This window comes from Aristolochia californica, unplaced genomic scaffold, assembly GCF_029961685.1.
Source record: "Aristolochia californica isolate CCGP_79_NKW_82.1479 unplaced genomic scaffold, dmAriCali1.0.hap1 SCAF_14, whole genome shotgun sequence".
In the NCBI taxonomy this organism is placed as follows: Eukaryota; Viridiplantae; Streptophyta; class Magnoliopsida; order Piperales; family Aristolochiaceae; genus Aristolochia; species Aristolochia californica.
The window spans coordinates 11,512,910-11,539,480 of NW_027181815.1; the positions used below are offsets into that span (position 1 = coordinate 11,512,910).

General features: G+C 37.5%; 1 protein-coding gene across 5 annotated transcripts in view; it reads right to left on the bottom strand.

Annotated features, from left to right (window-relative positions):
• Positions 1 to 23,617: 23,617 nt before the first annotated feature.
• LOC137949965 (phosphatidylinositol 4-kinase beta 1-like) overlaps positions 23,618 to 26,571 on the bottom strand; it is a 31,540-nt gene continuing 28,586 nt past the window's right edge. For 2 of the 5 annotated variants that reach the window (XM_068796252.1, XM_068796250.1), the window contains exons 16-17: positions 24,764 to 24,847; positions 23,844 to 24,667 (exon numbers count right to left, since the gene is read on the bottom strand). In XM_068796252.1, coding sequence (XP_068652353.1) covers positions 24,566 to 24,667; positions 24,764 to 24,847 — 186 coding nt within the window. In that variant the 3' untranslated portion in view covers positions 23,844 to 24,565. Of the gene's footprint in view, positions 23,808 to 23,843; positions 24,668 to 24,763; positions 24,848 to 26,571 lie in introns of those variants that run through there. The other 3 variants (XR_011111912.1, XM_068796253.1, XM_068796254.1) reach the window with 3 other exon arrangements.

A 26,571-nucleotide genomic window follows, 5' to 3' on the forward strand; every position in this document is an offset into this window, starting at 1 on the left:
AAATTCTTACAATAAATGCCAAGAGATTCAAGCTCACAGTGACACATTGTGTTTTCCCAACTATGCTCTAAATTCCGGAACTTCAAAATTTTAGAAAATGCCCCAAATGTAGTTTTAAACATTGAAAATTTGGAAAAATACTTAGTTAAAAAAGTAATTAAGAAAATACCAATCTTTAAAATGTATTTGTCAAAATACCTAATTTTCATAGGGTTAAAATACCCAGTTTGTTCTTCTAGTTTTCTGACTTCTCTCTTTGAAAACTTGACTCTGATGAGAAATCCGTAAAAAAAAAGGAGATTGAGTTCTGTTGTGGAGAACCGGGTGTTCTTGTTGACGAAATCGACCGATTTCTCGGTGACTTAAAAACCAGAGGGCGTGTAGATATGATAAATATCGGTTTGGGCGGAGGAGCAGAGGTGGAAGAAGGTGTCTATCATTCCCGTTGGCAAGGAAGAAGTTCGAAGGAAGAAATCGAAGAGGGAGATCAGAGAGGAAGAAATCAAAGAGGAAAATGAAGAATAAGAAGATGATATCGAATAAAAAACAAAAACTTACCTAACAGAGCAGATTGAAGTTAACTTCCTTCCCCATTTTTCGCTCAATCTCCGCTACCGAATCCGAAATCCTGACTTTCTCTATTCTCCACCCTTCCCCCCGGTTCGGACTTCCAAAAAATGAAAAATGAAAACCCTCTCTCCGCCCTCGGGCCCTCGTTTAGTTAATGAGCCGACTCGCAAGCTTTCGAACCGAACGATGGTTCAGTCGAGCTCGGCTCGTTAACTCAAACAAGCCTTATCTAGATCTCGAACTCGATTCGAGATCCAGATTAATCAAATCAAACCGGTCGAGCTTGAGCCGCTAGCGAATCGGTTCAGTTTGATGCCACCCCTAGTGGTGATGAAGACAAGCGAATAGTTTCCGAAAACCAGCAGTGGAGATGTCTCTAGGAGATCAGTAGTAAATCTTCCTGAACAGAGAAAATATATTCTTGAAAATCTTCCCAAAATAAACCAGCTGGCAGAGCATAAGATAACAGAAGAGTCATCCCGTGGCGCTGGTTCCCAAGTAGAATGGGACAAAAATAAACCAGAGATGGCAATTAAAGGAGTTTTCGGAAATGTAGCAGCAAGATCAAGATAAAGATCAAAATTTCGGAAATCTAATGACAATAAATTAGCAGAGTTACGGTGATTCAGGATCGGCAAGATACCGTAACCGAATAAGCATCAACACTCTAAGTTGTCTTGGAGGCAATTTTCTAGAATAAGTTTGATGCAAGCAGAATGCTAGAATGATGGATTGTTGGCAGTTGTTACCAAAAATACGCAGCAACAGAGTGAAGGAAACCTTCTGAAAAATAAATCAATCCACTAAAATAATAGGATGAGAGCCAGCCGATTACCATGAGCCAGCAGAGACAAAGCGATAAGGATCTTCCAAAAGATCATCGAGTAGTAGTAAACAAACAAAGAAGAGGATCCTTCTTAGAATAAGACTTCGCTAATATATAATATGCAATAATAAAATCTCATTATAGAGGTGAAAACGCAAAACAAACAATTGGTATAGGGACTGAAAAGAAAATAAAATAGATACGAACCTAAACTGCTAGAGATAATAGATCAAAAAAAGGATCACATTATCTTTGTGGGTTGACCGAGTCAACTCACAGAACTTACTCTAATACCATGTTGAATTTATGGAAAAGAGAAAAAATTCATTTACTAGTTGTAATCAGAGTACATGAATCCCTATTTATAACAGAGGAAAGTAGTAGAGTCCAATTACAATTAAATTACCCTTATCCCAATAACACACAAACTCTAACACTTAAAAATAAGTCCTAACATAATTAAATAACCCAACATAAATAGAAGACTAACACAACTAAAACACTTTTAAACTGAAACTCTTCTGTGAGACCTCCTTCTATAATAATTTTGGCTCTATAAGACTTCTTATTATGAGAGTCATGTAAGACGCTTTCATATCTTCTCTTCAACCGTTATTATTGGAAGATACTGATTTCTCTCTTATCTTCCTTATGTTGGCCAGTTGTTGGATTGATGACACTATGTTCTATTAATATTTTGTTGGGTATCTTAAACTAGATGGTTGTCGATTACATCTAGCTTCTTCCTCATTCACCAAGTTGATTCTTTATCTTGGAAAGTAGTATAATCTGGCAAGTCAAATTCTAATTCTTTATGTGTTATTCTAATTTTGGAAGTATTGCTGGAATCTTATCTTCCAACGGGTTGCTTACTATCTGACCCTAAGTTATTTGCTGGAGTTATCTCTGCTAGCCATTTATCTTCGAAAGTCTATCCAACTGATTGATCTGGCTTACTGTTTTAATCTGAGTTCACTACTGTCTTGGACCACTTTGTTTGGTGTCATCTTGTTCTTCGGATTTGCCTCAATTATCATCGTAATTGATCAGTAGTCCATTCCAATTCTTGTTGCCATTTTTCAAAAATTCCAATTGGCTCGTCTCCTTCTTTGCCCTTTCCATAGCTAGGCACAGATCCTGATCTGACTTACTACCATTATTTTGAGTTATTGCATATAGATTATCTCGATTGTCATATTTTGTGCATTATCCATACATCCCACATAAGACAACAAATGAGATCTACCACCAGCGACTTGACTCATTTTGAGAGCTATTATCCTCACTTTGCTGTTAATCAGAGTAATATAACAATTACAGGTTGGGAGATTTTTGCTGAAAGTATAGAACAAATTGTTACTGGTTCAGCTGTCCGAGTTATTGCATTTCTTCACTCGAACCAAAATCTTAATCTGGAGCCTGAGACTAACTAGAACCAGCAATCTTGGGCACCTGAGTCAGCCTTCTTCATCTTAACCAACTCAAGTTACTGAGGTTTGACTTAGATTGGGTCAACTTGGACCGGCTCAGCTTGACTTGGCCATCTCAACTTGGTCTCTTAACTTGACGTGACTCATTTTTTTACTCACATTAAATTAGGCTATTGACTTGTGTTGGAAGATGGGCTCCAGCCCACATAACCAAGGAAGGCCCACATATCAAAGAGTATTATAAGATGGGCCCAAGCACATAAAAGTAGGACCCACCATGATTACCACAAGTTGGCATCCTTATCACATAAGTTGGAAGATCAAGAAGGATTCACAAAGGTATCTTTATCTTATGGTCACACCCTAGAAGAGTTCTAGTTTGAGTTATGTTTGTCTTTTATCGATATTGAGTTATTTAATTATGCTAGGACTTATTTTTAAGTGTTAGAGTTTGGGCGTAATTTGGACAAAGGTAGTTTTATTTTAATTGGACTCTACTACCTTCCTCAATTATAAATAGAGGTTCATGTACTCTAATTATAATAAGTTAATGATGTCAATGAAGTATTTTTCTTTTCTATAAATTCAACATGGTATCAGAGTAGGTTCTGTGAGTTGACTTGGTCAACCCACAAAGATAATGTGATCATTTTCTTTAAACCCTAAACCCTAAGTCTAGGTTCGTAGTTTTTTTTTTTCAGTCCCTACACCCATAGTTTGTTTTGCATTTTCACATTTATAGTGAGATTTTAATATTAAAAATTATATATAGAAGGAAATATATTTGAGCCTACTTTCCAAAAAAAAAAATATTTTTTCCAATAGGAGTTATCGACAAAGAGAAATCGATATTTGAATGAGCGAAGGTCAGATTGTGAAAGAGGTTCGAGTAGCTGCAGTAAGCTTCTGATTCCAAGGTATTTCATGCTATCAAGAACAAGACTTTATATGAATAAATATATACCCAAAGAAATATCTTTAAGTCTATTCTTTTACCTACTCAACCATTTTTTTATCTGAGTTATGTATAAAGAGAAATTGATATTTAAAACAACAAGTTCAGATTGCAAAAGAGGTTCTAGCAATAGTAGAAAGCTTCAACTTTCTAGGTATTTTATGCTATCAAGAAAGAGACTTTATAAGGAGAATTATATATCAAAAGAAATATATGTAAGTCTATTTTCTTACCTATTCAACCAATTCTAGTTATAATTTTTATATAATGAGATATTGATCTTGGAAGAGCCAATGGTCATTCTGGAAAAAAAGGAGAAGCAATACTTAGTTCGGCTAGATGATAGAGACCGAAATATATCAGATTATTTATCTTTTGATAATTATATTTTATGAAGAGAAGTTATACTTGGATGGAATTTTTTTAATTATAATTTCATAATAAGAAAATTTCATGTAAATCTGACGTATATTTGAAGATATATTCGCATTGGAAGAATCGAAGGTGATGTTGGTATTCTATTGCATTGAAAATTCCGAATTTAAGCCCATTGTTTTGCGTCACTTTTTGAGTTGATATATCAGGAAAATATCTCAATTCTCCCTGGTTTGAGGGCTTATCTATACACCTCTATTATTTTGGCTTATGGTTACATCTATGATATTTGGTTCAAGCTGGGATCACTGCCATTACCTCCCAGCTTGAGGGGGAGAAGTAGAAAAAGTACAAGGAAGAAGTATTTTATTCCATATGTTGTGGATAAGTTTTATGTGATCAAAATATTCAAGAAAGGGGGAGCACAAAAAATGAAGCTTATGCATCTAAGACAAAATATTTATATCGGATTATGATTATTTCATTGGTCCTTCTATAAGGTTTATTATTTTGGTTCGTGTTATATGTGTTGGAAGATGATCGTGTTACATTACAGTTGTTATTATTACGTCTCTTTGAATGAGACATTATAATTGAAGAAGAGGTGGCCTCAGTACCTTTTCTCATACTATAATTTATTTGACTCTAAAAAATATCATGGTTGGGACACCATGAGAGTCGGTGCCCGGATTGGGACACCATGATAAATTTTACTCTAAAAAATATCACGGTTGGGATACCATGAGAGTTAGTGTCCAGATTGGGACACCATTATAAATAAACTCACTACACGCCCCCCCCCCCCCCCCCCTGTAATAGATTTTTATTACTCCTACCACTTGAGTGTCGTTGTCCTGTGGAGGGACACGGTGGTGGACACTTCAAACCAATGTCAATAGACACACTACCTACAGAAGATAGAGTGTGCCCTATATCCATCATTAGGACTGGAGTATGGACCAATGTCTTACCGGCTAGGAGTGATTTTTACTCTCACTTATATTATGCCAGCAGGGCCTCATGGAAGGGCGCAAAAGCGTGAGGGGGAGTGTTGGAAGATGAAGGTATATTGGAAGATGTGACATTTTATACAAAAAGATTCAATACATCATTTGTAGCAAGCTGACAGTTCATGATGTTCTCTCACCCCTAGCTTGAGGGGGAGTGTTGGAAGATGGGCTCCAGCCCACATGACCAAGGAAAACCCATATATCGAAGAGTATTATAAGATGGGCCACATGACCAAGGAAGGCCCACAAGATGGGCCCAAGCACATAAGAAGTAGGACCCACTATTATTACCACAAGTTGGCATCCTTATCACATAAGTTGGAAGATCAAGAAGGACTCACAAAGGCATCTTTATCTTATGGTCACGTCCTAAAAGAGTTCTAGTTTGAGTTATGTTTGTCTTTTATCTATATTGAGTTATTTAATTATGCTAGAACTTATCTTTTAAGTGTTAGAGTTTGAGAGTAATTGGGACAAATGTAGTTTTATTGTAATTGGACTCTACTACTTTCCTAAATTAAAAATAGAGGTTCATGTACTCTAATTATAATAAGTTAATGAAGTCAATGAAGTATTCTTCTTTTCCATAAATTCAACAACTTGGCTATATTGATCACTGCCTCGGCTTGACTCAAAGCTGCTATCTGCTACGGCTTTACTTATGCTTGATTATTATATTGGATTACCGCCTGCTTATTACTCGGTGCACTGCTTCCTTATTCAAGGATGGACCCGCTGCGTATTATTTTATGTGTCCCTATTACTCTTAAGGACTTTCATTATTTACCTGTTATTCGCTGCTATATAACTACACATTTGGTACATGTTATTTGGGCATTGGCCCATTTCCATTACTGCTATTGTGTCTCTTTGATTGATACATTATAATTGAAGGACTCCTCGGTTGCTTGCCTTGTATTCATTATTTGCTGAATATTGTCGGCAATCGTTCATAAGTTGGAGATTTGAATTACCTAGGAAAATAAAACACACGGTGACCCCGACTTCTTCATCTTGTCTTCCTTATGATTCCCCACTACCCTCTTATTATATGGCATCCTTTCTTCTACCATCCTTTATTTGACTCTCACTTACCCCTTTGGCCAACCCTTTTGGAGCGTTGCTTTAGTTGGGTCGTTTTATATATATGGGTTTTTTAAGTTCATTGAGACTTTTATTGGTACCCTTGGGTTTTTTATCATCGTCTTGTGAATGATACACATTACCCATTTTAGTGATTATTATCACATATCATTCGAAATCATTTGAGGTTGGTTTCAATTTATCACCCATTTCTACCCTTTGAGAGTCTGTATCTGGTTTCATACTTATCCTTGGAAAACCGTGATGGAGGAGATTATTACTACATCTATGTCATTTGTTTCAAGTTGGGATCACTGCTATTACCTTCCAACTTGAGGGGGAGTGATGGAAGATATGATGTAATTAGGGTGTTATTGATGTAATTAGTTTATGTCTTCTATCTCTTCTTCACTTTTACTAGGGTGAAGGGTATAATTGTAATATTATACTTTTGTCACTTATTAATAAAGCTTAAGGGGGAGGGGAGGGTTTGGACAAGTCTAAAACCCCATTCTTCCTCTTTTTTCTTTCCAATGTGTGTTCGTCTTTCTCCATGATGTAATCCATGAAGTCCTAAAAATCAACATCAATTAATCGTACCATGTATGGGGGCAATAAAGCCTTTCACATGGACAAGATTAAACAGTCCAAAACCTAGTTGAAATTTTTGGCCAAATACATCATAAAACTTCAAAACGATAATGTAATTTCATTATTTGAGCCACTAAACACATTAGTAGGTCACTTTAAAATGGTAACCTATGATAGCTGAATCGAATCTGTGGACCATTTTTAGAACTTTCATGTAAACAAGTTTTCACTATCAAGCACAATCCGGGTGGTTATGTTGCTCGCTTCAAATCCTGAATCGTTGCAAAGAGGTACACTCAATGTTATGGAATGGATTATGAGGAAACATTCTCCTCAGTGGCTAAATTAAATCTCCTCTCTTCTCTCTCAAATTCATCCCTAGAATTGTCCCCTCTCCCAAACTCTCTCTCCATCTCTCTAGCTGAGTTCTCTCCTCTTTCTTTTTTCTCCTTTCTTCTCCTCCTTTTCTTCCTCTCCTCTCTCACCTCCTTGGTCAAGTAACTTGTCATGGAATTCTAAATCTAACATGGTATCAGAGCATTAGGTTTAAGATCCCGAAGTTATGGTACCCATCATCAGAGTGTTTTAATCTCCTCGGTGAAATTGAGTAATTGATCATGGATCAATCTTGAGCTCTCTCTTTTGCTCAATGAAAGATAAGTATCTCTCCTTACTATTTCGTTTTTAAAGATGGTTGCTAATGTATGACGCAAAAAGTTGGAGATATTTAGCATTCTTTGCTCAAAAAAATTCAAAATTATGGTTCTTCTATAAAAGCTTCAACCTAGAAGTTGTTGTTTTTTCCGATATGATCACTTCATGATTCGAGTTATTGATGATTTCATGAGATTATATGGGATGATGGATATTATAGAAGTTTTTATATGGAATGATGGATATTATTCATTGAATCCATGCTCAGTTATTGATGATTTCACGAGATTATGGTGTTATTAATGAAGTTATACATGCTTGATTAAAAGTACTCAAGTTCCATTGCTTTGGTGATAAGTTGTTAAGTTGAAGGAAATTGTTGCTTTGTTTTGAACTTGTGGAAGTATCTTTTTGGAAGTGCTGAAAGTGATCTTTGTTTGGTAAGTGGACATGCTATTTTTCTCATCATTGGATAGTATCCCACGTGAGACTGTGGCTGGATTGTCTTACCAAAAGAATCAAGAAAAAAGGAAGTACAGGCTGGTGTTTATGGGATTGTAGTTGGCGCCTAATTCTTAGAAGAAAAGTTTCCTTCTTTAAAGCATCTCTAGTTTGGCATCTCTAGTTTTCTCAAGATCATTTTGTTTGGAATAATTTTATTTGCCTTGAGTTAATTCTCTCCTTGCCTAAAATAATTGAGGCAAGTCAAGATTGAGATTTGTTGGTGAGTTGGTGCCTATAACTTTAAAGAAAAGTCTCCTTTTTTTATTTTTGGAAGTGGCTGTATTAGAGGAATATCGTTCATGATTTGATTCATTGTTGGATATTGTTTCATAAGTAAGAAAGACAAGTGGATTATCTATTTGATCTCGGCTAGCATGCAGTTTCTTTGTTTTGTGCATGATTAATTGACCAAAGTCAAAGATTGAGCTCAGGTTGGCTTTACCCTCTTTCTCGAGTTAATTCAATTTGCTAAAATAAACTCATTTGGGTTGGTTCTCCCTATCTTGAGTTGGTTCATATTTAAGTAAGCTTATTGGTTTGATTCAAATTGCTTTACTTATTCATTAAAAAGGTGAATTAGCACATGATTAAGGCTTGCTAAGTCTTATTTTTCCCTTTCTTCAAATTCAGTTATGGAGGCCTCCGATATATCATCACTCTTCTAAATATATAAGTGGATTGTAATCTCTAATTTGATTCCTAATGGCTGAAGACCACAAGGGAAGTAAGAGTGACCCCCTCAATATTACAATCATACCCTTGAGAGTGTGGTCTAATTAATTGAGCTAGTCAAAATCGGTTAGGAGGTTTATCATTACTTGAGACCTCTTAGGACATCTAACCAAACTAGATATATTAAATGGTTTTAGAATGACACTTTGGTGATTAGATGGGTAATAAATAGTATGGAGGCATATGTGGCCAACAATGTGGTTCACCTCAAGTCAACCAAACAGATATGGGATACATGTGTCAAGTTGTACTCTAGTACAGAAAACCTACAAAAATTATATGATGTTTTTCAGAGCATGTTTAATACAAAACAAGGGGAAAACTTACAAGAGTACTTGGCACGGTTTAGAGGGCTGATTCATGAGTGGAAAATTGCTCAGCCCTACTTCACTGATATATCAATTCAGGAAAAGCAGCGGGAGGCCTTAGTAGTTGCTATTTGTTTGTAAAACATCCAGCCATATCTTGAAGTGGCTAAGACTCAACTTCTTAGCTCCACCGCATTTTCATCATTCGATGACATAAATGCAACATTACTTCGGATACCAGATCCTTCCTCCACCTCTTATATTGAAGTGTCATCTGCTTATGTACTCAGGTAAAGAGGGTATATCGTCTGCAACCCGAGGGTGCAATAGAAATTACAGAGGAGGCCAAGAAAGAGATGCTAGAACTGGCTTTGGTTCTTCAAGGACAGATAACCAGGTCTACACTCACTGTGGTGGACTAAACTATCTGGTGGATACCTGTTGGAAGCTTCATGGCAAACCAGACTGGCTCACTACCAACCAGGCCGTGGTAATGTTGATTTTCAGGACTCAATGAATTTAAGTCATGGAGAAAAAGAGAAAGGGACTCATTGGGAGAAAACTGGAGGAGAAGAAGTTATGGTCTTGATCTAAACCCTCCCCTATAAGGTATATTTATAGGTATCAAAACTACCAATATTACAAGTATACCTTTCACCCTAATAAGAGTGAAGAAGAGACAAAAAATGTAAACTAAGTACATCAGTGCCACCCTAATTACATCATATATTCCAATACCCCCCCCCCCCCTCAAACTGGGAGGTAATGGCTGTGATCCCAGCTTGAACCAAGTAACATAAATATAGTAATAATCTCCTCCATCATGGTGTCCCAAGGATAAGTGCAAAACTAGACACGAACTCTCAAAAGGTAACAATGGGTGATAAAACATAAGTCAAAACCAAACTCGAAGAATTTCGAATGAATATAGTGAAAACAATAACTAATGTGGGTAATGTCTGTCATTCACAAGACGACAATAAAAGACCCACAAGTACCAATAAAAATTCTCAATGGACTTAAAAACCCATATAAATAAAAAGGACCAACCAAAGAAATGCCCCAACAGGGTTGATCAATACGGGTAAGTGAGAGGCAAATAAAAGGATGGTAGGAGGAAGGTTGTCAAATAACCAATGAGTTATGGGTAGTGAGAAAGATACGATGTTAAGGCCACCATGTGATTTATTTTTCTAAGAAATTCAAATTTTGCATCAAACGAACCACTGCCAACAACAGTCAGTAAATAATGAACCCAAGGAAAGCAACCGAGGAGTTCTTCTTCAGAAATAATATCTCAATCAAAGAGACACAATAGCAGCAGTTAAAATGGGCCTGGGCCCAATAACACATACCAAGTAATCCTTTAAAATGACCCATAAAACAATGCGAAGCAAGTCTATGCGCCAAACAATATGTTGACCAAGGAATAAGTTGCCAATGCCTCAATATAATAAATCAGCCGGAGAAAATATACCAAATCGCACCGAGTCAAATAGTAGACCAATATAACTGAGTTGCAGAAGAAATAAGTATAAAACTCGGGATCCGAACCCATATAATCGAGGCAGAAAATAAGTGGGCCAAGTCAGGTTGACTAGGACCCGAGTTGACTCGATTGATCTGACCCACTGGGTTAACCCGAGCAGCCCGCCCGTTGGGTTAACCCGGCTAAATAGATGACTCTCGGGTCAGCTCCCGGGTAGAACAAGCTTGGCCCTACGCTGGTTTAATTTTTCCTAACTTAGGAAAATTTAAATCAGTAGCAACATTTGCTTCCTCGCAGCACTCTAGTGTTCGAACAGTGCGGAAAACCATAGACAATCACGGTAGGAGATCTTGTAGTAGCAGCCGGAGAAAGAAAAACGCCAACGAAGAACTTCCAAATTTTCAAAAAACCAGCAGCAAGATCAAACCAAGATCAAATTTCCAGATTGAGGATAGATAACAGGAGCAGTAGTAGAGATAGCCGGATTGTCAACAAGATTATGTCCAGAAAAAAATGTCTCTTTGGTGTTAATAGATTCAGAAAGCCAGTAGACAATCCTGGAACTGCTGATCAATCTGAACGGAAATGAAAAGTTTCCAAACAGGAAAGAAATCACCTGTCAATATAGCTAGGTTCATGAGTTTCAAACAGAGACGTAAGATAAAAAACCAAGACTTCCGTCGTGATGAGCTATTGAAGTAGTCTTCAACAGATATAGCCAGATATGGCCACGTTTTCGGTTTTGTTGCAATAGATTCTTGAATGAAGTAGCAGGGAAACTTTTTCACTGGTAATCATATAAACACTAAGAACATAATGATCTCATGGTGCTGGAAATAGTAAATAAGCCAACTAGAGATCTTGGCTAGATACGATCTGGATACAAGTTCCATACAACTTCCAACAGAATACGATCAATCTGCCAACCAGAATACAAGTTCATGATGCTTGAATCTCATTTGTTTGGCCACTCAAGAAAGATAGAGCTGATCTCTCAAGAGATGCCAAAAACTAGCTGATAAAAAAATTAGTAAACTAGACAATCAATATAAGTTCAATGATGCCATGGCAGCAGTATACCGGGGGATGAAGATCAATGACCAGCCAACGACCAACCAATATGACCATAGACGAGAGTCAGCAGATTAATGAGAGGAGCAAACCTTACTCAAAAAAACATAACCTTCCCGAGTTCAGAAAGGTCTTCCTTCTTCATTCTTTCTTTCTCAACGCAACAGCTTGAGATAGTTGAGCCTGATTCAGGACCAAAAGATAGTGTCCATGATGGAACTAGCAACGAGACCAAACAATGGGATCAAGCACCAGATCCTCTATGGAGGCACCAGGCTAGGTCTCATGGAGACAAAGTAAAACTAGCAGTAAAATAAAAAATAAACGAAGTTGTAACTATGAAAAACAAACCATCAGAAAAGAAAAATATGAATTTCTAGAATTCTGAAAACCATAGCTACAAGTCCTAAAAATCAATGTTCTGATATCATGTTGATTTTCAAGACTCAATGAATTTAGGTCATGGAGAAAAAGAGAAAGGGACTCATTGGGAGAAAACTGGAGGAGAAGAGGTTATGGACTTGATCCAAACCATCCCTCATAAAGTATATTTATAGGTATCAAAACTACCAATATTACAAGTATACCCTTCACCCTAATATGAGTGAAGAAGAGACAGAAAACATAAACTAATTACATCAGTGCCACCCTAATGACATCATATATTCCAATAGGTAATAAAGAGAAAAATGATGACAAATCCTAGTCACAAAGAGGCAAGAAGACTATAACTGATGATAATTATGAATTATTACAAATGATGAAAACTCTGATGGTATCCTCTCCATCTTCTCCTGCATCTTCAGCTACTTCTGCTGCCACCACTGCTTTAGGAATGACTTCTACCACTTTGTCCTTTTCATCCTTGATCATCGAGGGCCTCCAAGTATCTTATAGGTAATAAGAGTCTATTACATTCTTTGTCTCCATATTTACCAGATAGTTTTGTTACCATAGCCAACGGATCCCAAACTAGAGTTCTTGGGAAGGGATCCTCCTCTATTACACCATCACTTCCGCTTATTGATGACTTATTTGTCCCCCAATTCCTCTTAAATCTCTTGTATGTTAGCCAATTAACAAAACTGTTTAATTTCTCTATCAGCTTCTCACCTTCTTCATGTGTTTTTCAGGATTTAACGACTATGCGGGTGATTGGTGGAGGACATGAACATGGAGGCCTTTATTACTTAGACTTGCCTCCAGTAATTGTCGTTTCCCCTTCTCAAACAAAGGCAAGATTATAGCACAACCGGTTTGGACATCCATCAGTAGCATCGCTTCAACACTTATTTCCATCTTTGAAAACTTTATCAGTTTTAAATTGTGAAGTTTGTCGGTTGAGCAAACACCAAAGGACAACATATTTTCCTTGAGTTGAACTTAAAGGTGTTGCTCCCTTTTCATTAATTCATTCAGATGTATGAGGACCCTTAAGTGTCTTAAACATATATGAAGTTAAGTATTTTTATTTATCTTGATTATTTCACCCAACTCACATGGCTATTTCTGTTCAAAGAATGGTCTAAATTTTTTCCATCTTGAAGTCCTTTCATGCCGTGTCCACTCACTTTGGAAAAAATACAAGTGTTTTGATCGGATAATGCCAAAGAGTGCCTATCTAGTGAATTTCAATCCTTTTGTTAGGATAATGACATTATCCATCAGACATCATATGTCTACACCATGCAATAAAATGGTGAAGCCAAAAGAAAAAATCGACATCTCCTTGAGGTAGCTCGTGACCTACTCGACTCTATGAAGGTATCCTACTTTTACTGGTCACATGCCATTCTTATAGCCTGTTTCCTTATTAATAGGCTACCATCTTCATTACTTAACCATACATCCCCATTCTCATTGATATTTCTAAATAAAGAACCCTTCTCCCTTCCTTTGAAGGTCTTTGGTTGCTCATGTTTTGTTCATGTCACATCCCCTCCGAAGAGTAAGCTTGACCTAAGTCTCTTAAATGTATTTTTTTGGGTTACTCTCGTACCAAAAAAAGTTATGTCTGTTATAATCCTTCTCTACAGAAGTTAATTGTTTCTAGGGATATCACTTTTTTTAGGACACATTTTTTTATTCCTCAAAAGATGCTCCTCCGGATCTTTCATCAATTCAGGCAGCTCCGAAGCCCATTGTGCCACTTGATACGGATCAACTTTAGCCCCCTAAAGCATCAAGCGACACCACACTTGGGGAGTTTATGGATCCCTTCAAGGTAAGTATGTCATCTTCTATTGTATTTGGCCCACAATTTGATACTCAGCCCAAAGCTATGCGGAAGAAGACTCAAACTTGCACTAGGCCCTCCACTTCTTATCTTATATCCAATTTTGTTTCTCACCATCGATTGTTTCTTTCATGTTGTCAATTTCTTGCATTTATTTCTTCCATATCTTTTCCATGGAGATATCAGGAGGTTCTGAGACATCTAGGATGAAGGCGGCCATAGAAGAAGAAATGCATGCATTATATGAAAATCAGACTTGGACCCTAATTCCTCTTCCACCCTACAAGAAATTGGTGAGTTATAAATAGGTTTTCACTATCAAACATGTTGGAAGATAGGCCCAAGCCCACACGACCAAGAAAGGCTTACATATTCAAGAAAGGTGGAAGATGGGCTCAAGGCCCACAAACCAAGGAGAAGACCCCCAGGCCCACACAGTGATGGTATTATGGTAAATAAAGTATCATCTCATAAGATGTCATTGATGTAATTAGTTTAAGTTTTAAGGGTATTATTATAATATTATAATCATCTATAAATTGAGCTTTAATGGAGGGCTAAGACACAAGTTCATAACCTTGTTCTTCCTCCTGTTTATGCCTATCTCTTTTTTTTTTTTTTTTGAGCTAAATCGAAGTCCTAAAAATATAGACTCATAGTTATGGTTTTTTTAAGAATTCCAAATTTTCTCTTTTATCTTTCTTCCCCGTGCCGTTGTTATCTTAACCTCCGCAAGAAAAGTTAAAACTGATTTTTTGCCCCTATTTCGTCTAGAGGAAACAACAGTCCATCATAGCGCAAGAAGAAGCACAATTGTGGTCTATGCGGTTGCCGAAACTATCGGAGTTCCGAGGACAGCGAACCTCTACGAGATCCTGCAAGTGAAGGAGGCGTCTCTGGTCGAGATCAAAACTGCTTAGAGGAGTCTGGCGAAGAGATTTCATCCCGATGCGATCTCGCAAGTCTCAGATGGTCAAGATTTCATCCAGATTCACGACGCCTACGCCACGCTATCGGATCCAATGGCGAGGGCGCAATACGACCGCTCTATGGGGCAGTTCTCTTTTTCGAGGATTACCAACCACCGCTTCGGTGCGGTATCTAACCGGAATGATATGAGATACTGGCTGAAACAGTGGGAGACGGATCAATGTTGGTAACGTGAAGGCGTGGGGTCATGAGCTTCCGGTGCGTTGGCTGCTCTCATGTTTGGGAAATTTGTACAGGTTGCGTCGCCTGCAGATTGACATCGTGAAGGTGTGAATGATTTTTGGCCGAGATAGCCATTGGCCGGCAAGGACGCTGCTTTATTCGAGCTCGACTTCTTCTGGTAACTCCGCACAACGTTCCAACAACATCAATCCGGCCTCCGAAAGTCTCGTCATCTGGTGCTTCTATTACTGTCATCTTGCCAAACTCAGCATATTACATTTTTTTACTGGAACAATTACTCTGGGTAGAATTTCCAGCTAGTTTCGTCAACTTGGTAATTTTAAAATGTCGTGAAATATTTCTTGCTTTTCTGTTGCCGATCGTCTATTTCTGGAACGAAGCTGCTGGAAGTTTTTCTGTCTACATGAAGTTTTCATATCCAGCTCTAGCAAAATACCGGATTTGCTCTGCTGTTGTGGTTCCAGCTCTGTCTCTGCTGGCTATCTTCAGAAATGCTATGGCGGTAAACCACCCCCACCCCCCTGGCTTGATAGCATATCTTTGTCAGCAACAGCTTCATTGCTAGTTGCCGAGGATTTTCCGAGCCGTTTCTAGACGACTATGTTGTCCCGCTCTGTTCAGAAGCAAACGTCACGGGGAGGAAGACGAATCAATATTTGCAGATTTAATCCTGCCAACTTAGGTGCTGCTGATTTTAGTCCAGCGATTCAGCGCATTTAATTCGTCGAGTGACTGACTGTTCTACTAGGGTTAACTCAGCGGGTCGAGTCAACTTGGACTGGTTTCAACTCGAGTAACTTGGTCCGGGTCAGTTTGCCTCGGCCGTCTGATCTTGGTCTCCTGACTCGACACGACTTATTTATTGACACCGATTATTATTACTCACTCAGCATATTAAACACTCATTATTTGGTACTTGTTATTTGGACCCAAACCCATTTCTGTTGTTGTTATTGTCTCTTTTTTCCTGAGATATTATTATTGAAGGACTGTTTTGTTGTTGATTGTTGTCAGCATTGGTTGTTTTGATAAAGAAGAAAGCGAATGGTGGCCCCAAACTATTATCTTCTGGTGGTTTCCCATTACCCTTATTTAGGATTTTTACTCCTGCCAATCGAGAGTCAATGCCCATGGAGGGACACCGTGATGGAAGAGTATGTCCAACATCCAATGTTAGTTAAGTCTATTATTCACCCCAGGGGTGTTTTTTTAGTTACCTTGAGAAAATGGGTATACTTTATGTCCCACTATAGGGCTACTTTTTTGCCTATGAAATAAACAGAAAGTATTTTTTACTATGACCATTTGACTAGAGTATGGGGCAATGTCTTACGACTAGGATTGATATTACTGTTTTTTATATTATGCCAGGTGGGTCACTTGGAAAATAACAAAGAGACCACCAGCTTGAGGGAAGTGTTGGAAGATATGATGGACTACCATTTTATGCGGGAAGATCCTCTATACCATTTGCAGCAAGCTAGACATTCATGATGTTGGGAGGGAGTGTTGGGAGATGGGCTCAAGTCTACACGACCAAAGAAAGCAGACAAATCCAACTGTGTTAGGAGACGGGCTCAAGCTCACAAAACCAATAAAGACCCACATATCCAAAAGAGGTGGCAGATGGGCTCAAGACCCACAAACCAAGGAGAAGGCGCACACAGTGATGGCATTATGATAAATAAAGTGTCATCTCATAAAGATGACATTGATGTAATTAGTTTAAGTTTTAGGGATATTATTGTAATATTATAATCTTACCCATCTATAAATTGAGTTTTATGAGAGAAAATTCTTCCCAGTAGCTAAATTAAGTCTTCCATCTTCTCTCTCAAATTCGTCCCTACAATTTTTCCCTCTAAAGCTCTCTCTCTCTCTCTTTCTATCTCTCAAGCCAAATTCTCTCCTCTCCTCTCCTCTCTCTCTCTCTCTCTCTCTCTCTCTCTCTTCTACTTTATTCTCCTCTTTTTCTTCCTCTCCTCTCTCACCACCTTGGTCGAGGACTTTGTCATGGGATCCTAAATCTAATACTCTTCAAGCAAGTCATTCGGTCAATTAATTTCCAATCGAATGATTTTCATAACTTGTTTTTCCTTAATTCTTTAAGACATCTAAATGACTAGAAGAACATGGAATTAGTACATTTTCTCTTTCATGTCATTTGAACAGGGTCTGTCCAATCAGATAGTCTACTTTGACACTCCATGTTTCCTTTTGGCCTTCATTATTGCATGGATCATCCAATTAATTGTGTGAATGGGTTTCAACATATGGTTTTATCTCTCGTATCTTTAGTCACATGAAGTTTGATCAATTAGCCTTTTATCTCTCGTAGGGTTTAGTCACATGATTGTTTGATCATCCAATTAGATGCTTCCAAGAAAAACCTTTTCTCTCTCCTATCATTGGATCAACTCCTTGTGTTTTCATTGTGAGATTGTGTCATAGGAGACATGGGTTGTGTCAGAGAGGTATGGGCCGACGTGACATGGAGGACATTTTTCTTTGGTGAGTGCTGCACTCAAGCACAAAAAATTAAAGGGTCTCTCTTGATAATATTTCCTCTCGGGACTTGATAGTAATAGAGAAGGTGAAAATAAAACCTTTCTCTGGTAAATGCAGATAAAGGATTATCTGTATCAGAAAAATGTATACCTATCACTTGAAGGAGTAATGTCAGATACTATGAAGGATGAAGAGTAGAAACTCCTCAACAGAAAATCCCTTGGAGTTATCCGATTATCGTTATCCCGCAATGTTGCTTTCAACATATCAAAGGAGAAGACCACAATAGGTCTCATGAAGGCTCTAGCCAGTATGTATGAGAAGCCGTCAGCCTCAAATAAAGTATATCTGATTAGGCGATTGTTTAATTTACGGAAGACGGAGGGAGCATCAGTAGATCAACATATCAACGAACTCAATACAATTACAACCCAATTGAGTTTAGTTGAAATTGAATTCGACGAAGAAGTACATGCATTGATACTTTTGTCTTCCCTACCAGAAAGTTGGAATGCCACTGTTACAGCAGTGAGTAGCTCGTCAAGAAACAATAAGTTAAAATTCAATAATGTTCATGATCTAGTTCTCAGTGAAGAAATCAAAAGAAAAGTGTCGAGTGAAGGGTCGACTTCTTCAGCATTGCCTACAGAGGCAGAAGGAAGAACTAGAGGAAATAGACCTGGCAAGTCAATCCATCGAGGCAGATCTCAGAATAGAAGGTCTCAATCCAAAAATCCAAACAATTCTCATAATTCAAAGACCGTCAAGTGCTGGAACTTCGGGAAGATCGGGCACCACAAAAATCAGTGCAGCAGTGCACCGAAATATCAGGAGGTGAAAGTATAAGCAAATGTTGCTTCTACCTCAGGGAATGATGATGCATTGATATGTTCTTTGGAGAGCAAGGAGGAGTCTTGGGTGTTAGACTCTGGAGCATCGTTCCACGCTACCTCGCAGAAAGAAATCTTCGAGAAATATGTGTCCTAAAACCTTGGTAAGGTATATCTCGATGATGATCAACCGTGTGATATTGTAGGCAAAGGTGTAGTGAAGATTCAGTTGAATGGGTCTGTATGGGAGCTGAAAAATGTCAGGCATATTCCCGATCTGAGAAATAACTTAATCTCAATAGGGAAATTATACAATGAAGGCTACACCACGACCTTCCATGGTGATGATTGGAAGATTTCGAAGGGTGCATTGGTGGTTGCACGAGGAAAGAAGAGTGGTATTCATTATATGACAACAAAAGCATGTTGTACAATTGCAGTTACAGCAAGCAACCAAATTTCCAACCTGTGGCACCAGAGACTTGGCCACATGAGTGAGAAAGGAATGAAGATTATGCATTCATGGGAAAACTATCAGGTTTACAGTTAGTAGAAATTGACATGTGCGAGGATTGCATACTTGGAAAGCAGAAGAGAGTTAGCTTTCAAACACATGGCGGAACTCTGAAGAAGGAAAGGCTGGAGCTCGTTCATTCTGATGTTTTGGGGCCAACAAGTGTTTCATCCATTGGTGGAAAACACTACTTTGTGACATTCATCGATGATCACTTTCGGAATGTGTAAGTTTACTTTATAAATCACAAATCTGAAGTGTTTGATACTTTCAGAAGATGGAAAACCATGGTTAGGTCTTAAGATAAAAAAAAGCTTAGGACTGATAATGGGGGTGAATATGAAGGCACCAGATTTAAAATTTTTTGTTATGCTGAATGGAGAGAATTATGCCAGGTACGCCTCAACACAATGGTGTAACTGAGCGTATGAACAAAACTTTGACTGAGAGAGCCAGAAGTATGCGTATGCAGTCAGGCCTACCAAAGCAATTATGGGCAGAAGCAGTCAACACAGCAGCTTATTTGATCAACCGAGGTCCATCAGTTCCATTGGAGTACAGAATACCAGAAGAGGTATGGAGCAGAAAGGAAGTAAAACTATCACACCTTAAAGTTTTTGGTTGTATGGCGTATGTACATATCAGTGATCAAGGCAGGAATAAGCTTGATCCAAAATCCAAGAAATGTACCCTCATCAGTTATGGCGAGGAGGAGTTTGGAGACCGCATATGGGATGATGAAAACAAAAAGGTGATCCGCAGTAGAGATGTGATTTTCAATGAAAGAGTGATGTACAAGGACATACATATTACAGACGCCAGTAACTCAGTAGAGAGTGAGCCAGTATATGCAGATGTGGATGAGGTCCTAGATGATTCTGTAGCAAGCCCTCAGCCAGAGGAATTTGTTGAACAGAATAGTGCATAGTAGTTCGACACATCACAGTCTCCTGCTCCAACTCCTATATTGAGAAGATCTTCTAGACCTCATGTGCCCAACAGGAGATACATAAATTATCTATTGTTGATTGATGGAGGAGAACATGAATGCTATGAAGGGGCATGTCAGACTGAAGATTCTAGCAAGTGGGAGCTTGCTATGAAAGATGAGATGAATTCTCTAATCTCTAACAAGACATGGGAACTAGTTGAGTTACCCATAGGGAAGAAGGCCTTTCATAGCAAATGGGTGTATCAAGTGAAAGACGAGCACGATGGTTCTAAGAGATACAAAGTCCGACTAGTTGTCAAAGGATTCCAACAAAAGGAAGGAATTGATTACACTGACATTTTCTCTCCCGTTGTGAAGATCAATACTATTAGAACAATGTTGAGTATTGTTGCCACTGAAGATCTCTATCTAGAGCAGTTGGATGTGAAAACTGCATTTCTTCACAGAGACTTATATGAGGAGTTATATATGCATCAACCAGAAGGTTTCTCAGAAAAAAGGAGAAAGAGAATATGGTGTACAAACTCAAAAAGAGTTTGTATGGTTTGAAACAGGCCCCAAGACAGTGGTACAGAAAGTTTGATAGTTTCATGCATAAGGAAGGTTTCCAAAAATGCAATGTCGATCACTGTTGCTACTTCAAAAGGTACACGTCCAGATATATAATTTTTCTACTTGATGTCGATGATATGTTAGTAGCTAGCTCAAATATGGATGAGATCAAAAGCTTGAAGCGGCAATTGTCAAAAAAAATTGACATGAAAGACTTGCGTCTAACAAAGAAGATTTTCAGAATACAAATCACAAGAAATAAGCAAAGTGAATTTTTGCAGGTATCTCAAACAGAGTACATCAATTGTGTTTTGTAGAGATTCAACATGAACAATGCCAAGCCAGTTGGCACACCCTTGGACAAACACTTATGCCTATCCAAGGATCAGTCCCCTCACATGGAAGAAGAGAGATATTATGGATAAGGTTCCCTACGCCTCAGCTATTGGTAGTTTGATGTATGCAATGGTTTGTACGAGACCAGATATTGGCCATGCAGTGGGAGCTATTAGCAAATTTATGTCAAACCCAGGTGAGACCTACTAGAAGGCAGTAAAGTGGATCTTGAGATATCTACGAAGCACCACAGATAAGTGTTTGTACTTTGGTAAAGGTGAATTGAAATTATAAGGGTACATAGATGTAGATTTTGTAGGAGAAGTTGATCAGCGGAGAAGCACCACTGGTTATGTGTTTACCATGGGCACAACAACTATTAGTTGGATGTCGCAAATACAAAAGATGATTACATTATCCACCGTTAAGAATGAATATATATCAATAACAAAAGCCAGTAAAAAGATGATATGGCTTCAACTATTGTTAACAGATTTGAGATTCAAAAGCCAGTAAAAAGATGATATGGCTTCACCGTTTTTGTACAGTGACAGTCAGAGTGTGATACATCTAGCAAAGAATTATGCATTTCATTCTAGAACCAAGCATATTAGACTACGTTATCTCTTCATCAGATCTCTGTTGAGGTGCTAACACTAAAGAAGATCCAAGGTAACAGAAATCCTATGGATATGCAACAAAAACGGTGACTATTGATAAATTGAAGCTATGTTCAGCTTCCGTTGGCCTACAAGAATAACGAGACCAAGAAAGAGTTGTTGCATTAATATGTGTGAAGACAGATTGATATCAGTCTTCAAGTGAGAGATTGTCATAAAAGACATGGGCTGTGTCAGAGAGGTATGGGCCAACAGGACACGGAGGACATTTTTCTTTGGGGTGTTTTGTACTCAAACAAAAAAATTAAAGGGTCTCTCTCGATAATATTTCCTCTCGAGACTTGACTGTTATAGAGAAGGTGAAAATAAAATCTTTCTCCTGACCGTCACGTGAAGCTTCTCGATGTTGCAGTTTCTTTTTCTGTTGGGTGTCTCAAACCTCAGCGTAGAGGGAGAGAGCAGAGAAGAGAAATGGGGGAAGAACACCTTGGTGTATCCTCAGTGTAGAGGGAGAGAGTAGAGAAGAGAAAGAAGAAACACCTCGGTGTGTCTAGGTTCGGGAGATCTGCATCTTTGCTGTCCTCATTTTTCTATGAGTAATCAAAACTTAGGAATCAAGAGTATAGTTGTTTCGTATTATAGAATGTCTTAGGAATCAAGAGTATAGTTGTTTCGTGCAAAAATAACTTAAGTAATCAAATTCTTAATTTTCAAAAATTGAACTGCTATGCTCATAGAAGAACATTTTTTGTCTATTTTTCAAACTCAATGAACTGAAGATTAAAAAATATGAAAAAATACTTAAAAGTTTCTTCTAGAACTTCTAATCATAGGTCACTTAAAAAGTTTAGGACCTTCATTGGTAAAGTTGAAGCTCTAAATATGCACTTGAAATTTTTCTAGCATGGGTCATTAGAATGGTCTTCATAAAGCACCTCTTTCCTTTTCTTTAGTCATTCAGCTTCTTTGAACTAGTTGTTCAAACTTTTAGTCGAATGGATCCTTATAGTACCTTTTCTCTATCTTGACTTTTGAACAGATTCATGTTGACTGAAATATAGTGCCTTGTTCTCGTTTTTTTTCTCTTTTATGCTGGTCATTCAAACATTTGGCCAAACGTCCTTACAAAAAGTTCTCTCTCCTCATCGTTAGAACTTGGGCTTCATACTACTCAAACAAATTGCTATTGGATTTCTTGTTGTGTTGAGTGTCCTTCTAGTCATTCAAATACTAGCTTGGACGATTTCTTCCCAAAGGTTCTCGCTCTTGGTTGTTCGAGTAGGGGCTACTAGACTATTTGGACCGTGTGTTTTTGGACTTGAGCTTCTTATGACTTGTTTCAACAGGCCATATGAACGTTTCTTGGCTAATTGAATGGTTGCTTTACCAAAACTCAATTTGGGGTTTTTTGGGTCAATTAAGCTCACTCAAAATTCACAATTAGCTACGAAATTTTTGTTATCATCAAAATTAATTTAATGGGATCTTAAAACCAATAATTTGCAATTAGTATTTTCAGCCATTTGGACGATGTGTTTTCTTTTCTTTTTTTGTTTGGGTTGAGCTGCTTATGACCTTTTTCAATAAGCTGTCTTGATGGTTTTTGGTCGTTTGATTTGCTTTGCTGGAACATGGTTTGGGGCATTTTAAGCTGCCCTAGTTTACTTAAAGCTTAACTAACTAATTAATTAAATATTTGTTATTATTAAAATTAACTTAATGGAGATCTTGAAACCAACATGGGCGTTTGTCAGCTATTTTTAGAGTGGAATCCCTTGACATACCATTGATTGCTCGAACATGGATTAAGCCAAGATTGAGCAAACCACATAAAAAATCCCTCGTGCACTCTTTTACATTTAGTTTTTCGCTAGCACTGCCGCACCCAAAGATTGAAGTTTTGAATATGCATTCACTCAATTCTCCCTCCCCCTTCCTATTTGGGCCAATAGAAAGGTTTTCCCGTCCTCACCCCATCTCTCATGATAATTTATCATGCCAAAACTTGCAAAATTCATTCCCAAGTATTCCAAAGATCAAAATATTTAGGTTTATCCACATACAAGAAAGATTAAACAAGTTGTGGTTTTGAGATGAAAATCCATAAGTCCACTTGGTTGAATCTGTTCTCACTAGTTGAAAAACCTTTAAAAAAAAAAAAAAAATTAAATAGTGTTTTTAATCAAATGAATTTGTCTAGTTACTTATGTTAGAAATACAACATAGAAGAATGCTAACTTGAAAGTTAGCTCAATTGACAATAATGGTCAATAATGATTTTAAATAAACATACTTGACTAGATTGATGTACTTGAAAGCTTAGCATCCAATACTTCCCAACTTTGGAAATTCTCTCCAAGTAAAATTGTTTACATGTATATCAGTAAGAACCAAAATTCAACGAATCCTACTTTCACTTTGCAGGAAACAAAACAGTTACACCCAATCTATTCTCTTGCTCAAACCAAAGTAGAAAAAAAGCTCCAAGCTGCCAAAAGACAAAATTTCCACAACTCACTTCCAATTATGTGAAATTCTAAATGATGAACAAATTTTAAATAAAAAAAATCATCTTATACAAGAAATAGGATCAATTAAATATTATACATTGTATACTAAGCAACGAAGAACCACAAGATTGAGAAGCATCAATGACCAGAGATAAGCCAGCTGGTGCTTCTCCAGGAAATAATCCATGGATCCACTTCAAGTGGCACCGAGGAAGATGTACAACTGGTTTTGAAGTCTTCACAACCCTGCACTTAATAGTTTGTTCTCTTTTGCAAAACAATCTTATGCACACCAAAATTTCTTCAGTTTGGGATGCTCATACCCACGTGTATGGGTATAATAGGCAAGACCTTTTTTTTATAGTTTCTGTATCCATATCAAATGACCTTCTGTACAGTTCTGCTTACCAGATGCAGATGGGACACCACACTCGACCCTCTTTCAGAAATACTCCTATTCACAATGGCCAAGCGTAGCTACTCAAAACATCCGGGACTTGCATCATACAACACATTACACAGACGTGTCTGGCTTCATGAGCTCTGTTGTTCAAAAACCAGACTGGCAAACAGCCAGCCAGTTGTGGGCCACATTTCTTGAAGCTTTGAATGAAATACCCAGTTCACTGCATAAGCATTGATGGTGTCACATGCAAATGCAGCTTTCACTCAATTAGCCAATTGAAGAAACCAAATGAATGGTGCAAAGCAGTTCCGACAAGTAATAGCTGACAGGTCACAAAATTCCGTTAAGAACCCGTTGATAATAATCATACTGTCGTGTCCGCCATGCATCTAAGCTGCTACTAATCAATGAGAGCACCAAGGAAACACATTGCTGCTTGAAATAATTGATTACTTCAGCAAAAAAATCATGAGCAAATATACAAGCCAAAAAAGAAAACAAACAAAATGATGTTCACAGAAAGATTACCTCTTCAGTTAAGCTTAGATGGAATCGTTTCCTTAAATTTTGAATTGTCCGCGGACCACCCTTGAAGCAAGGGAACCCAGAATCCTAAAAAAAGTTGAATTAAGAAGAATGGAACTTTATCAACATAAACCGGACAACACTATCTGTCCCCACTCAGACAAGATTCATTCAAGATCTGGTGCAGTGATTCAATCCTACTAAGTTATAACCGAAGGCAGTAGTTAGTAGGAGGAACGTCCAACAAAGAAATTTAATAATTCTGGCGAAGTTTCCACATATGGCTTCAAGTTTTGCCTAACTCCAACTATACCCATAAGCATACTATAAATCCAAATATGATCAAATACTCAAAAGCCCAACAAAATGGGGAAAGAGATGACCCCGTAAAATTTCCCTTCCCTCCTGACACCAACAGAATATAGCAGAGAGGTTAGCCTACACACTCTCACCTTCCTCTTTGTTAAAAGACACCCACGTGTGTAAGGTGGTATTATAATAAATAGGACAACTCTTCATTAAGAGGTAGCATGACTTTGTAATTATACAAGTTGGTATATGTATTTTTATGCTTCTTTTAAGAGGTGTAGCCCTAAGGGCTTTATTGACCTTGTAATCATTTCACAACAACCATAAATACAACTCAATGGACATAGGGAAGAGCATCAAGTTCTAGCCTCTTGAGCCTCATTCCCCTCTTGGAATTCGCCCTCTCTCTCTCTCTCCTTTCCTTGAGATCTCATTGTGTTTATGTGAAGGCCCTAGAAATTGACATGATATCAAAGTAGGTAAAAATTTGACAAGGAAAAGAAGAAGAAGATGGAGAAGAAAGGGAGAAAAAGAAGAAAAAGAAAAAGAATAAAAGAGGAGTTTCTTGTTTCTCCCTTTAATCTTCTTTTTTCCCAATTCATGTTTTTCATTGGATTTCGCACTCTTACAATAATTTTCATAAAATAAATTATATATTATCGGAAAGATTTTTTAATCTAGTTTTCAATGCAAAAAGAATTTTTGCGATAAGAGTTTTCTAAAGAGAGAAATCGATATCTGAAGCAACAAAAAAGTTTTGAGTAGCAACAGAAAGCCTCAACTTCTTGACGGTTTGTCTAACATGACTCAGAATTTATATAGAAAATTTTATCTCAAAAGAAAACTCTATGAGTCTATTTTCTATCCCAATAAACCATTTCCCAATCTGATCTTTCTAGAGAGAGATATCCACATTAGAAGAATCAAAGGTCATGTTGGTAGCCTGTTGCATGCGAAAAATCCGAATTTAAACCGATTTTTTCTTCCCTTTTTGAGTTGCTAATCTTGGTTAAGTTTCCTATTTGCTTTCAAACTCAAGTTAAGATTTTACCAACTTGAGTATCTTTACTTTCTTAAAGAGTTTTCTTTTTTTATTCTCATATTACATTAGTTTCCTTAAGAGAAGTTTTTCCCTATATGAGTTTAGTTTACATTTTTTACAAAGTCTGAAATTTTTTAACTAGAAAGTCTTGTTTCCTCATTCTAAATTCCAAATATGATTATCCTAAATCTCCCTTATTGCAGAATTTTTCTCTTGAATATTTTCTTTCCAAATAAAAAGTAATTGTCTTATATGAGAAGTTTGTTTTTAGAAAGTTTTCATCAGTATGTTCATCTTAAAACTTTCTTATTAAGTTTTTTTAAGTTTCCTCAATGATCATGTTCATAGAGGAATTATTATTTTTATCTCCCTCTTGAGTCAAACTTGGTAACTTTTTATCCATCTATTGGTCTACAAGCTTCCTTCTTACTTGGAAGTATGAAGAACTGCATTGTGTACC